General features: G+C 41.4%; 1 protein-coding gene across 1 annotated transcript in view; it reads left to right on the forward strand.

The window, feature by feature from the left end:
• Rfc1 (replication factor C subunit 1) overlaps positions 1–15,433 on the forward strand; it is an 80,078-nt gene that overhangs the window by 49,939 nt on the left and 14,706 nt on the right. The window contains exons 10-16 of the mRNA XM_087909480.1: positions 961–1,241; positions 3,621–3,728; positions 5,917–6,096; positions 9,568–9,672; positions 12,425–12,824; positions 13,434–13,546; positions 14,724–14,838. Coding sequence (XP_087765606.1) covers positions 961–1,241; positions 3,621–3,728; positions 5,917–6,096; positions 9,568–9,672; positions 12,425–12,824; positions 13,434–13,546; positions 14,724–14,838 — 1,302 coding nt within the window. The remainder of the gene's footprint in view (positions 1–960; positions 1,242–3,620; positions 3,729–5,916; positions 6,097–9,567; positions 9,673–12,424; positions 12,825–13,433; positions 13,547–14,723; positions 14,839–15,433) is intronic.

Below are 15,433 nucleotides of genomic sequence, written 5' to 3' on the forward strand. Positions count from 1 at the left end.
TGGTGTCATGATCCCTGTGGGTACCCATGTTTGTAAGGACTCAACCTCTGTATGCAAAAGGTGTGGAATTTGCATATAATTTATAGAAAGCTTGACTTCCTATATACATTAAGCCATCACTAGATACTTTTATTCAGTGTAGTGCTATGTAAATAGTTATTATGCTGTATTGTTTGGAGAATAGTGATCAGGATAAAATGTACATAGGTTGTATCTATATAAAGTATTTTCTATTCATAGCTTGTTGTTTCTCCATGAGTATGGAACCTGTAGATGTGAGGGGCTAATAGAAGATCTAATTATAGAAGTAAATCTGCTTATATAGTACCTTTTAGTCTTGGCAGTTCAGGATTTGAGGCTTTCCCATTATTTTACAGAATTCTATGTAACCTTCCAGGCACTAAGTTTTGTCTCTGTAAATTTTATAGCATATCCGTGGAATGAAATCTTTGTCTTTTCACAGAGTTTGGGATTGAACTCAGACTTCGTGCATTGGTGGGCAAGCACTGCACTCCTGAGCTACACCCATATCTTTCTGTGTTACTAACAATAATATATAACATGGATAGCTTAAATTTAAAATGACAGATCTCTTTTTTAGTTTGTTTGTTTTTTTGAGACAAGATTTCTCTGTGTAGCTTTGGCTGTCCTGGAGCTCACTTTGTAGAACAGTCTGGCCTCAGACTCACAAAGATCCACTTGCCTCTGCCTCCCAAGTGCTGGGATTAAAGGTGTGCGTCTCCACCACCTGGCAAAATGACAGATCTCTTAATTTGAACTGAATGCAAAGAAGTATTATGTGAATATTTAAATTTAAAAAACAAGAATGCCATCTGAGCTAGAGTAGTAAATGTTTTGAAGTCATGTGCTACTGAAGTCATGCTCTTCAAAGATGAAGAATAAAAATGGTGATGCTGGGCATATTGCCCAGATAGCAATCATAATCTTTCCTTGTAAAAGCAGGGCATTTCTTAAATGAAAGAAAGACCTGCAGTCCTGCTAAGCCCAGTAAGGGTGGGAGCTCCAAAGGATCTGAACAGCCCCACAGCTCATCAGCTCATCAGAGGGAAGCCGGTTCCTCTCCTAAGGCCAGCTCCAAGCTGGCACTTATGAAAGCAAAAGAAGAAAGTTCTTACAAAGACACAGAGCTGATTGCCTCAAAAAGAAAAGAAAACGCCATTGAACTTAAAGAAGAGAAACAAACTCCTAAGAAAACCAAAAGTTCCCCAGCTAAAAAAGAGGTAGGAAATTTATGAAAAGTATGTATTTGCTCTTGAGGTTATGAATCAGCAAATTGTATGTGGCTTGTTTTAGAACTGAGAAGAAATTGTTTTCTTTATGCTAGTGTGAGCTAGTGATAAAAAACAGGGCCTAAGTGTCTTACAGTCCTCAGGGAATAGTAGATCTGGCTAAGAAGCTTATCCTAGTACATTTCCTATATATCAAAATTATACAGCTTAATGAGAAGTTATCTCCCTGACCATCCACAGATATATGTGCCCATAAGATTGGGATGTAATTATGAGATTACATATACATATCACATGAAATTACACATTACAGAGTAAGCATTGTGGAGATACCATAGCTTTCTTTGCACATGTGGATTTACAGACAGAAGCAGTATTTGTAGGCAATATTTTCATAAGCCTTGCCTATGAATTTCCTCTATCAGATTAGTTGATCACCTGGTGGGTTTCCTTATAAATATCAACTGTCATCTGCTGTAATTGACTCACAGTACTCAACAGCTTGTGACACATAGTTACTTCTTGATGTGTGTGTAGAATAGAGATAAGATTATATATTTGGCATCAGTGAGATGACTCAGTGGGTAAGGGCGCTGCTGTACCTGAGTTCTGTTCTTGAGACCTACATGGTGGAAGGAGAGAACTCACAGAGATCCTCTTGCCACTGCTTCCACCACCGTTCAGCCAAAATGATGCTTTTCAAAAGCACCTCTCCCCGCCTCCCCTAACTAGGGTATAGGCCTTATAATCCCAGTTACTTGAGAGACTGAATCAGGAGAACCTCAAAGTTAAGGTCTGCCTGAGTCACAACGTAAGTTCCCCAGAGACACAAAAAGAATCTGATTCAGATATATTTAAGAAGGTACTTTTTTTGGGGGGGGGGGCAGGTGTGGTGGTGCATGCCTTTAATCCCAGCACTTGGGAGGCAGTGGCTGGTGGATCTCCGTGAGTTCCAGGACAGCCAGGGCCATTACACAGAGAAGCTCTGTCTTGAAAAAAGCACAAACAGAGGGTCTTTTTGGACCTCCATTTTGGAAGCACTTTAGACTTATAAGAGAAACTACCATTCTCTCCTGCTGCATAGGCACTTAGCATCAAAGGCAGAATTGTGTCTGTTTGAACTGCTCATCACCATTGTGTGTGTGCAGAACAGTGGATGGTGATGACTTTAAAATGCTTTGTCTGCAGGAAATGGTCATAAATATGGTTAGAGGACCAGTTAGCTTTTTGCCCTCAGATTTTCTTCACTAAATGCTTACCTGGTGGAGACCTTTTTCTCCAGGCACACTAAGTGCGTCGGGAAGTTTGCAGAAGGTGACTATTTTGGGGGAGGAAGAAATCAAAGTTTAAAAAGTGATATTGTTATTGTTATGGTGTTTTCCAAAGTTGGACTCGAAATATCTCAGAACCTTTACTTAGGAACATCAGAGATTGGTAAATTCAGCTGATCTTGGTCAAATAATTCTAACTTAGTAAATGAAAAAGTTTCAGTTATTTTGTAGCTCTGTGTGGTGCATACCTGTAATCCCAGCACTTGGAAAGCTGAGGAAGAAAGATTGGTAGTTTAAAGACAGCTTCAGCTACACAGAGACCCTGTCAGAGAACAAACAACAAGGCAGGCAGGCAGATAGTCCAAAATTATTTCAGATTTTTACATAATAGAATTACTGTTACAGATGAATATATTTCCAATTGGTATACAGGAATGTCTTTTGAAGGTTGCTAAAAATATGGCTTCCCAACGCACATGGTCTAGGCAACTATAATTTGACAAGGACCTTTTAATAGGTGAGAGACATTGTTAAGTAGGGTTGGGGCCAGATGTGATGGTATATACCACTAATATCAGCACCCAGGAGGCAGACATAGCTATATCTCTGAGTTCAAGGTCAGCCTGGTTCACATAGTAAGTTCCAGGCCAACCAGGGCTACACAGTGAGTCCCTATCTCCTCAACATCATCATCATCATCATCATCATCATCATCATCAACAACAACAACAACAACAACAGCAACAACAAAAGGCTCTGATTCTAGGATCAGCTGCAGTAGCTGATTAACTCAAAACCAGCTTAACTATCTTATTGGTCATATCGCTTATTTATACAAATGAATATTTTGTCTACTTCAAGAGATTTGAAGTTACTTTTAAGTTAAAACAATATAAAATAGGAATACACAATGTTGTAGGTTTTAAAAGTTATCTAGGGAGCCCTCCCCAATATACATGTGCTAGACACACCCAGTATCTCTGAATCAGAAATACATGCATTTACATATACACACACACACACAAATGAATTATATGTAATTATTTCTGGGTACATTTTAATTTTGTATGATTTCTTTTTTCTTTCCCTCTGTGCAAAGTCTGTAAGTCCAGAAGATTCTGAAAAGAAGCGCACTAATTACCAGGCTTATCGAAGCTTCTTAAATCGTGAAGGTCCCAAAGCTCTGGGCTCCAAAGAAATACCCAAGGTAAGACCATGACGATTGTGCAGCACTGTCAGGACTCCGCCTCATGCTCCAGCAGAGTTAGTGAGCCATTATTAACAGAACGTCTCAGCTACCCCATATGAATTAGAAGTTTTTATTCATATTCTGACTCACTGATGGACACAGGCATTTTCCATTAAATAATAAGTAACTTGAGAAGGGATGGACTTTTCCATGCCTGCTGATATCGCCAGTGTCTTTTGCATTCCTGGTACTCAGAGCTTAAGGGAAAGCTTGGTAAGTCCATTATTATTTGATAGCAATTGTGCTATATGCCTTGAGAGAAAAGCCCTAGGTGCTCTTAGAGAATATAGTAGAGAAACATGGATGATCCTGGGTGGATCACTAAGATAGTGGCTCTCAACCTTCCTAATGCTGCAACCCCCTAAGACGGTTACTCATATGGTGACCCCAACCACAAAATTACTTTTGTTACTACTTCATAACTAATTTTGCTACTGTTAAGAATCTTAGTGAAAATAACTAATATGTAGGGTATCTGAGATGCGACCCCCAAAAGGATCTTGACTCACAAGTTGAGAACCACTGACTTACATATGACATTGAAATGGAGATTTGAAGAATGAAGAGGCGTCGTTAGGTATGAAGAGGTCATGATGACATGTAAATGTGGTCAGTGTCAGAATGTGTGACATCTTTGAGAGGGGAAGGAATTTGCATGGGATGCTTAAGGAGCTAACTAAAGGAAAAGTATTGTAATTGGTACAAAGTTACCAAGGACTAAAGACTGCTGAAGAGGAGAATAGGGACATAATTTCGTAGGGCCTGATATTCTGGACTTTTGCCCAAAAGGAGTTTGTTGTTGTTTTAATTTTATTTTAATTATATGTATGGGTGGCTTGCTGGCACATGTATGTATGTATGTATGTATGTATGTATGTATGTGTACTGTATGCATGCTTAGTACCCTCAGAGGTCAGAAGAGAGAGTCAGATTCCCTGGAAGTGGAGTTTCAGGTGGTTGTGAGCCTCTAAGTGAATGTTAGGAGTTGAACTCAGGTTCCCCGCAAATATCTAGAAATATCTAGAAAAAAAATATTTACTTATTTCAAATGCATGAGTGTTTTATCTAGATGCATGTCTGTGCACCATGTATGTGCCTGGTGCCCTCTGAAGCCAGAAGAGAGGGTCCAATCTATTAGAACTGGAGTTAAGTACAGTTGGAGCCACCATGTGAGTACTGGGAATTGAATCTAGGTTCTCTGGAAGAGCACTTAACCACTGAGCCATCTTCCAAGCCCCGAAGAGAACGAGTTTGTAAAGTATCATTTTGGCTGCTGAGAATAGATTATAATGGCTAGAGTAGAAAAAGGTACAGGTGATCACTTAGGAATGGTGAGAAGTGCTAACCAGTGACATTTTCTTTTTTGTGTGTGAAGATTTATTTATTTTTCTTTTCTGTGTAGGGAGTTCTGCCTACATGTGTGTGCATCATGTGTTTGTAGTACCTGCAGAGGCTAGAAGGGAGCATTGGTCTCTGGAACTGGAGTCACGGATGGCTGGAAGTGAGAAGTGTGGCTGAATGGGTACCAGAAATGATAATGACCATTGTGTTTGTATAATTTAGCCAATCTGTTATAAAAATTAAAAATTCTATAGCCGTGCAGAGTTGCAGTTGAGATTTGTGAGGAGAAGCCTGGTCAGCTCTGATATGACCAGTTCTCTTTCCAGTGGGTATGGGTGTTGTGATCTGACCTTTATGTATCAAGCGGTTTCTTAGGTTTACTCTCAGTATGAGTAATCAGCAGAGAGAACGGTGAGAGCTCCAACTTGAGAAGCTTTCCAGAACCAAAGCTGGCCTTTAACAACAGTGGGAGTGGCAGTGGGCAGATTGTATTTGATGTTTACACCAAGTTATGAACACTAATTATTGATTTAAATATGAAAAGTGGAGAATGGCATGAACAGGTAATTTTAATTTTGCTAACAGTGTGTTTTTGTTCATTCTTTTGGTGTCTGTTAGATGTTAGCTATGTAGGAATTCATCAGGATTTACTTTGAGGTTTTGCTGTAATCTCAGCCAGGTTTCATGCTGGGGTTATTTATAATGTCGTGTGAGACGAGTCAGCTTGTTGTAGCTTGGCTGCCAGATACTTCTTTGGTAAGCTACCATGTAATTTCCTCTCTGCTTAAACATTTTGGTTTTGTAGGGAGCTGAAAATTGCTTAGAAGGCCTGACATTTGTGATCACGGGCGTGCTGGAGTCCATTGAACGGGAAGAAGCCAAATCTCTAATTGAACGTTATGGGGGGAAAGTAACAGGAAATGTAAGCAAGAAAACCAACTATCTGATCATGGGCCGGGACGGCGGACAGTCCAAGAGTGACAAGGTGGGTCCTGCTAGCTTTCCTCACAGTAGTGCCTGCTTGCTGTGGCTGTTGGTGACTCCTCACACCATATACATGCTGTCTGTCGAGACGACAGGGTTTCTCTGTGTAACAGCTCTAGCTGTGCTGGAACTCACTCTGTAGACCATACTGGCCTTGAACTCATAGAGGTCTACCTGTCTCTGCCTTCTGAGTGCTAGGATTAAAGGTGTGCCCCACTACCGCCTGGCGTGATTTTGGTTTTTTAATTGAAATCATAGTTGCTGTTTACTTGACTTTCTTTGTGTATTCTAGTTTAAATCTTTTCAAAAATATTTTTTTAACATAGAAGCATATAGTTTTCTTTTTTTTGGGTTCCAGATTTTCTTATACATGCCATTATAGATCCTATCTTAAGTTTTCATTATTGGTAGCTGTGTGAGAGAAGCAGGGGTCTATAGGAAGTAACAGGATACCCGACTAATGTTTTTCTTTACATAAAAAGAATTCCTGAGGCGATAGTCACTGGGACGTTTTAGCAGTTCAGGAACTAACCCCTTTAGTTAGCCACCTTCTCTCAGCCTTCTGGGTATCAAGCATGTTGCCTTGTGCTTGTGAGGTAGTTACTCTTCTGGGTAGGAAAAAGCTGTGTAGCTGGGACTGGTCTTACAGGGCTGTCCCAGCAACACTCTAGAATGTGCCACTTCATTGGTAGAAGAGAACAGGCCTTCTCATTAGGTGGGCCTGCTCCCTCAGAGATGGACATACTAGAGTCCTTAGCAGGAAGGTAGGAAATGACTGCCACCTGAGTAAAACATAGGGAATAGAGGTGGCTGGTAGTGTGGGAGGTCCTTCTGTATATGTGTTGCTTTTATTGTTAATGAATAAAGAAGCTGTTTTGGCCAGTGGCTTAGCAAAATAGAGCTAGGCAGAGAAAACTAAACTGAATGCTGGGAGAAAGAGGTGGAGTCAGAGAGAAGCCGCTGGAGACAGACACCGGAACTTTACACAGATTAATGGAGATGGGTTAATTTAAGATATGAGTTAGCCAGAAATACACTTAAGCTATTGACCAAACAGTATTGCAAATAATATGGTTTCTGTGTGATTATTTTGGGAGTCTGAGTGGCCGGGAAATGAACAAGCGGCCTCTTACAACAGGCTGGACTTCAGTCCTCCTGGCTCTGTTCCTTTCTAGGGGGAACAAAGGTAAAGAATAGCACAAAAGTAGTAATGCCATACCAACTACTACCCACTCGCCACTTGTGCTGCCTAGTTTTATGTCATTCAAAGTTAATTTTGGAAGAGGGAACTTCATCTGAGAAATGCCCCTTCTCGATATGCCTGTGGGCAAGCCTGTGGTGCATTTTCTTGATTGATGATTGATGTGGGAAGGCCTCGTTCACTGGGAATGGTGCCACCCCTGGACTGTTGGTCCTGGATGCTATTAAGAAAGCAGATTGAGCAAGCTATGAGAGGCAAGTCAGTAAGCAGCACACCTTCATGGTCTTTTCCTCAGTTCCTGTCTTGAGGTTCCTGCCCTGTGTGAGTTCCTGATCTCCTTTCCTCAGTGATTGTGCTGTGAAACTGTAAAAGAGTTCCCTAAGTTGCTTTGGTTAAGTGTTTTCTCACAACAATAGGAATTGTAACTAAGAACCAGGCTTAGGGAGTGTGTTTATTTATTGATTTGATGATACTAGACATTGAACCAAGGCCGTTGTACATGCTAGAAAGGTACTCTACCCCTTGGTTTCTTGGAATTAAAAGGATCCTGCTGTATTGCTGAAGCTGGTTTTAAACTCTTGGTCCTCCTGCCTCTGAACCCTGAGTACTGGTATTATAGGAATGTGGTGCTGTGGCGAACCTTCTCCTCTTCCTTTTCTGTCAAGTTTTTGACAAGTTCTTGCCTCATAGTCCAAGCTGGCCTTAAAGTCTGTAGTATCCTCTTACCTTTCAATCATGTGTGTGTTTGTGCACGTACACACCCATGAATGTGCGCACTTGTGTGGTGGCCAGAGAAGATGTTAGATATTTTTTTGTTATTCTCCACCTTATTCTTTTGAGATAGTCTTATTGAAACCTGGGGCTACATTGGTGTCCAGGAACCCACTTTTGTCTTTATCTTGCAGAGTCGCAGTTATAGGTACATATGCAGCCACATCCAGCTTTTTATGTAGGTACTGGATGTTTGAACTCAGGTCCTTTAGCTGGTGCACCTAGCACACATAGCTAGTGAATTACACCCCAAACCCCATTATTTCCTTTTTAATGTTAGGTTTTTGTTTGTTTGTTTGTTTTGTTTTGTTGTTTTTTGTTTTTTTTCCTGAGACAGGGTTTCCCTGTGTAGCTTTGTTTTTTGTTTTTGTTTTGTTTTTTTGAGAAAGGATTTCTTTGTGCAACAGCCTTAGCTGTTCTGGTACTAGTTCTGTAGACCAGGCTGGCCTTGAATTCACAGAGCTCCACCTCCCTCTGTCTCCTGAGTGCTAGGATTAAAGGCATGCACTACTATCACCCAGTTTTAATGGTAAGTTTTAAAAATTAAAACTGTACGTAAAGAATTTACGAACAAACATTAGGTAGTAACATTAGCCAGGCTCAAAGACTATACATCTATATATCTCAGGGGAGCTTGCATATAGTTGTAATAACCAATCTGAAACTGTGAAGCTTCACATGTTGCATCTTTAACATGATGCAAAGGACAACTCGACCAGTTAATTGCTTTAACACTTTGAGGCATCAAATCATTAGCATTGTGTTGCTTAGACAGTGAAACTACCCTAGACCAAGCATCCTAAGGCAGCCATTCCCCAGGTAACCTCACATTACAAAAGAAGGAGCAGAAGTACACTTGCATATCCTGACCATCAGTCAGGATGGAATGGATCTACTTGTATGAGCCAACTTATGCCAAAAGATCCCAGTAACCACATCCTGAGTCAGGATGTGTAACTACACTTGTCAACCATTTTAAGCAACCTCCAAACTCTCTATCAGACAAGCGGCCATAGGCTCACATTTTTGGGCCTCCACACAAAATTAAAACTAGGAAAACAGTTAGAGCTTTATAACCTCTCTCTTGACTCATGTATTCATTACTGGAGTACTAGATTTCATCCATAATGGTAACTGGTGATTTTCTTTTTAAATTCCAGTGTTAGGGCTCATAGATAAGAACACTTGTTGCTCTTGGAGAGGACCTGGATTCAATTCTCAGAACCCACTGGCCACTCAAAATTGTCCATATCTCCAGTTACAGGGAATCTGAAGCCAACTTTAGACCTTCTTGGTTACTAGGCACATTCATAGTACATAGACACACAGATGAACAAAACACTCATAGAATGAAATCTTAAAAATAATTAAAGATAAATTCTACTGTTATTCATATTTGCAATATGGCTCTTCATCCACCAGTAGGCCTTAAAATAATTTTTCCTCTACAGAATGAAGTGATTTGGATGGAGTTCTGATGACTTGTATTTTACTCAACAGGCAGCAGCTCTGGGAACAAAAATCCTTGATGAAGATGGTCTGTTGGATCTGATTCGAACTATGCCAGGCAAGAAATCCAAGTATGAAATAGCTGCTGAAGCTGAGGTGTGTATAAGACAAGCCTGGTTTAATGAAGTTGGCATATAAATCTCCTGTTTGATGGAGATGCATAGTAGACAGTATTGTTAGCTATGCCCCTGTACCACCTTACTTCCTCTTGCTCTGGAAGATTGTGTCTCAGGATGTCTTTCAGGGGAAGAGAGAGGGAAGGTAGCAAATAGTGTGTTCTGTATAACATATCTACTCATACTTATTTTCCATATATTTTTTAAAAGATTCAAGCAATTTACTTAGTCTTGGCTGGTAAGGAGCGAGGTACGTAGACCAGGCTGACCTCAAACTCAGAGATCCACATGCCCCTGCCTTTGGAATGCTGGGATTAAAGGCACGTGCCACCACACCTGACCACACTGTTAAAAATTTTTTTTTGTGTGTACACATGCACATGAATGCAGTGCTTATGAGGCCAGAAGAGGACATCTTTCCCTGGAAATAGAGTTATGGGCAGTTGTGAGCCACCTGACATGGGTTCTGGGAACTGAACTCAGGTCCTGCACAGAAAGTAAGTGCTTTTAACTGCTGAGCTATGTCCTCAGTTCATATTTGGTATTCTTGTATTGACTTTATTGTAAATGTTACTGTCTGAAGGCTTTGTTTTCTGTTCTTTGTTTTTTAAAGAGGAGTTTATCAGCATCTTTAGTGAGAACTCTATTAGGAGTTTTTCGTTATGACAGAAACTAGTCTCTGTTTTCAACAGAGGGGGGAAACAGGACAGTAGAGTAGGCGAGGGACAGGATGGACGCAGTCTGACCCTGTCATTGTGTTTGTGTGTGTATGTGTGTGCGTGTGCGTGCGTGCGTGCGTGCGTGTGTGTGTGTGTGTGTGTGTGTGTGCACGCGCGCGCGCGCGTCTCCTCGTGCTCTCACACTGGTTCTGCTCTCCACCTGCCAGTCACTGCAGGACTCAGGAGTGCCTGAGGCAAGGTTAGTGTCCTTAGGACCGTCACCAGTGTGACCGGGGAATGATGTGGATTCTGTGACCGTGGTCCAGTTGCCACCAGTAGGGAGTAAATGTTGCTGCTTCATGACCAACTGCACATTGTTCCTGTTGTCCTCTCTCTGCTCCAGGATCCTACACTCCATTGACTTGTGCTGTCTCAGCCTCCTCCAACCAAGGGTAGTTCTCTCTTTCCTTACTTTCTTCTGGTCAGTTGATTATAGAATGTCTATTGTGGCATTGTGCGACATTTCTCTGATTCGATTGTGCTACCCAGTTTGGCAAGAATAACGCAGGGTGATACTGTGTTCTTTTTGGTGTGTCTCAATGTTCATGATATTGATATGTCTTGATTACTTGGTTGAGATAGTGTCTGCGGTCTTCATGAGTGGAATGACTTCCTGTTTTGTAACTGATGACTTTCCTTAGTGGACAGTTACCTTGAATCTCCAGAAATGTTTTCCCTTAAATTGAAGCACGATTAATAAAAACTCAAAGGCAGATATTGGGGTTCAACTTGAAGACCAGAAAAGCAAAGCAGCCAGTCACTGGCTCTTACCTCAACCTCAGTCCGAAAATGATGATCCTGCCTCCAGGAAACCTCAGAATGAGACCGGGACTGAGAGCTGTCTCCTTCTGTTTAATCCTAGTTCTGCGATTAAGGGCATGCACCACTACCACCTTGGCAATCTAGTATGGCTACTGGTGTTAGAGGTGTGTGCCATTCTGTCTGGTCTATAAGGCTGGCCAGTGTGGCTGTTTTACTTTTTTGATCCTCAGGCGAGCTTTATTTATTGAAATACAAATAAATGTCACTACATTAAATGGCCATTCATAAGGTCTAGCATTCCTGGAAGACATTTAACTGTTTTAGAAATTAAAATATTACTTACATTCCTTAAAAAGTCACCTTTTAAAAGCATAATACATACCTGTGCAGTGATCATCACTAACTAAAAAAATACATTTATTTATTTTTGATTGTATGTATTTTATGTGTTTGGTCTCATGACATGCATGAAGAGGTCAGAGGACAACTGGCTTGAGTTGGTTCTCCCACAATGTAGGTTCTGAGGATTGAACTTGGAACATTAACTGAGCCATCTTGTTAGCCTAGTTACTGCATCTAATTCCAAACACTGTTGTTGCCTCCAAAAATAAATGTTATACTTATTCATAGTTGCTTGTCATACCCTTTGTCTGGCAGTCACTATACTGTTGTTTTATGGATTTTCCTAATTTGGACATTTAATATAAGTAAAATCATACCATATGTAGCTTTTTGTTTTTAGCCTTTTCACTTTTTGTAATGGCTTCACAGCATACCAAGTTGTAGTATGTATTACTATTCAGTCACTTTTATGATTGAATAATGTCTCATTGTGTGGATCTCAGTAATTTTTTGTTTATGCTAAGTTCCGCAGTGGATATTTGTGTTTTTTCATTTTATGGCTGTAATGTGTGTGTACCATCCAATACAGTGCCGCTCTGACTTTGTATATACAAGTTTTTGAGGAAACATTAGCTTTATGTAGTCAAGAAACTTTAAAACAAGCAGTTGCTGTTTACCCCATGGCTCCATCTTTCCATTTTAAAAATGACTACTGCATTCTTGGCTTTCTGTACATGCTGTTATGTTTGTGAAGTGTGGGATGTGGTGACTGCAGTAGTCCATTGTGACAGGAGCATCCTAGGCGGAGTAGCTCACTTGGCTATGTCACCTTGCCTCTGGGGTATGTGTAGCAGGATAGCAATCTTCTGCATTTCAGGTTTTTTTTTTTTTTTAATCTTCCCTCTTCAGATGAAGAAAGAAAAGTCCAAATTGGGGCAAACACCCAAAAAAAATGACCAAGGAAAAAGAAAAATTAGTCCAACCAAGAAGGAATCAGAGTCTAAAAAGAACAAACTGACTCCCCAAAAGTGCAGCCCGGCGAAGGCCATGAAGAAGGAAGCAGATGTGTTTCAGAGGGGCGTGGACTTCACGGAGCAGGAAGTGAAGGAGATGTCTGGCCACAGCAGGGCTCAGGGTCTGGCTGAGGACAGCAGCGGGAACAAGGTGGAGAACCTGCTCTGGGTGGATAAGTACAAGCCCACCTCACTCAAGCACATAATCGGACAGCAAGGTGACCAGAGCTGTGCCAACAAACTGCTGCGCTGGCTCAGAAACTGGCATAAGAGTTCTCCCGAAGAGAAAAAACATGGTGATTTCACAACTTGTTATTTTATGTGTGTCTGTCGCATGTAAGGCTCAGTTGCACACATGGGCAAAAGGCTCATGGTTGGTTCATTTATCTGTCAGCAAGTATTTATTGAGAAACTGTTCAGAGCCCAAGTGCAGTACTAGGCCCTGGTGGAGCTTCTGTGGACAAAGTAGGCCCTTCAGGAGCTCCCAGAGAGCCAGTTATTAAATGCATGTGCCAAGTACTACTGTAGGGGTAAGTACAGGGAGCTCTGGGGATGCGGTGTGGTCAGGGAAGAGGATGTCAGCTCTCTTGAGGAGACTTTGGAGCTCAAGTAGATAGCTCGGTGTGTGACACTGGCCAGAAAGAATGACCAGTCCCAAGATCCGAAGGCCTGTGAGAGACCGTGGAGAGTGCTCAGGGCCCATGAGGAAAAGGCATGGAGCCGAGGTATGCATTGGCACAGTGGCCTAAAGCTCAGTTACGTGTATGATGTGCTTTCAGTAGTGCAGTGGGTCTGCCCTGTCCCTTTGTGCTTTGGGATGCTCTTGAGCAGTTCATGAATGATCCTGCTCTTCTGGAGTCCGCTAGATGGTGCGTGTTCATGCTCTGGAACTTATTTTCCTCTAGCAGCAAAATTTGGCAAACTTTCCAGCAAAGATGATGGTTCCAGTTTCAAGGCAGCATTGCTGTCTGGACCCCCGGGTGTTGGCAAAACCACTACAGCTTCTCTTGTGTGTCAGGTGGGTGTAGCTGGAAAGGTAAAACCTTGCAGTGATTACATAGCTCTTGTGTGCATGTGCTCTGTATGTATTGCTGTGTGTAAACCTACAGTGTATATTTTCCTAGCGAGTTCTTTGGCTCTAGCGATGTTTGTCACTCCATCCTTTAAAAAACAATATTATTCTGGTTGGGTGTGGAGGTGCATGCCTATCTATATTCCAGCACTGGGGAGACAGGTCTACATAGTGAGTTCCAGGACACATAGAATGTTTCAGAAAAGCCAAAGAAAACAAACAACTGCCCCCAAACCTACTATTCTATTGGCTAGTGTAATAACATCTATTTCCCCTTAAACGTTCCTAAGCCCCCAGTAGATGCTGTAGCTGCAGGCACTGTAGAGACCTGTGTGTACCATGCTTTCCTCTGCCCTTTTTCTAGCGTTAGTCTGACCTTCTGTGTCTGTGTCCTGGTGCCCTCCTTGCATTCCCACTCTTGTTCTTTAGAACCATTATTAAGTTAAGGGTTACTTGACCACTGTGCTGCTGTGGCAGATGGTCTGATAACCAGGTATGAGCCACTGTACCTAGCTTACCAGCTGTGGTTTTAAGAGCAAACTTCTGTGTGTGTTGTATGTCTGTATGTTGTTTCAAGAATCTTTAAACTCCAAGGCCAGTTGGACTGCGACTGAACGAGCACGTAATCCAACCAGATTCTCTGAATGTGGCCAGATTCTCTGAATGTGGCTGGCCTGGAGTCTTTCTGAGAAGCCATTGACAATGACACTGGGACTAGTTTCCTCTGCATATACTGGATTTTTGGGATCCAGTCTGTTTGGATACTCACCTTCCTGGACCTGGAGGGAGGGGGGAGGAACTTGAACTTCCCACAGGGCAGGAAACCCTGACTGCCCTTAGGGACAAAGAGGGAGGAGGAGAGGGAGGGGGGAGTGGGAGGGTGTTGGGAAGAGGGGCGTAAATGGAAACTTTTATAATTTAATAAAATTACTTTAAAAAAAAAGAATCTTTAAACTATGAAGAATATTAAATTTGCTTATTTGTATCATATTTAATATTTTTACTTGTGTTTTTTTATGTGATTTAGAAACTCTGTGTTCCTTAATGATGATCCCCCCCTCCCCCCCCCCGCCTCGAGGGTCATTTGCACTGTGATAGTAACAATTTTCAATATTTTTACTAGGAACTGGGCTACAGTTACGTGGAATTAAATGCAAGTGATACTCGAAGTAAGAACAGTTTGAAATCAGTTGTTGCTGAGTCATTGAACAACACCAGCATCAAAGGCTTTTATACAAGTATGTGTCCTTTTGAACTGCGACTGTAGATGTGTTTAAGAACAAGTCACTTCAGTGTTCTGTAGTGAGTACTGCTGTGTGTAAGCATCCTGGGGTGTCCTGAGCAGTGGTTACTACCCTTGTAAGTCTTAGAGGGTTCTGAGAATGTGATAAAAATGTGTACAGAGTAACACAGTTTTCATTTTGTATGTAATTTTAGATAATTGGCAGGTGAATCCCATAAAGGAGTATGGAAAATAAATGAAAAATACAGTGTGATATATGAGGTCAAAAGGCCTGTGTAAGGCCTGTGGTTGATTGGGGCATTCTGTAATATACCAGTAAAAGGATGTATTTGTTCAAAAAGCCTTGAAGAATGAGGGGCCCCTTTCGAGCTAGATGATATCATATCTGTGGAAGGGCCCACGATATTCAGGTTGTGACTAGTGAAGATGTATTAGTTAAGGATCCACATGCCTGTGGAGAATTACTCAGAACTTTGTTTTCTTTCTTTTTTTTTTTAATTGGCATTTTATTTGGTATTTTTAATGCTGAAAATTACTTGTTGAAAGTTGCTCAGAAAAAGTCCTTTCACTCACAATCTCTCTTTCTGTGT

This window comes from Myodes glareolus, chromosome 8, assembly GCF_982192425.1.
Source record: "Myodes glareolus chromosome 8, mMyoGla1.1, whole genome shotgun sequence".
In the NCBI taxonomy this organism is placed as follows: Eukaryota; Metazoa; Chordata; class Mammalia; order Rodentia; family Cricetidae; genus Myodes; species Myodes glareolus.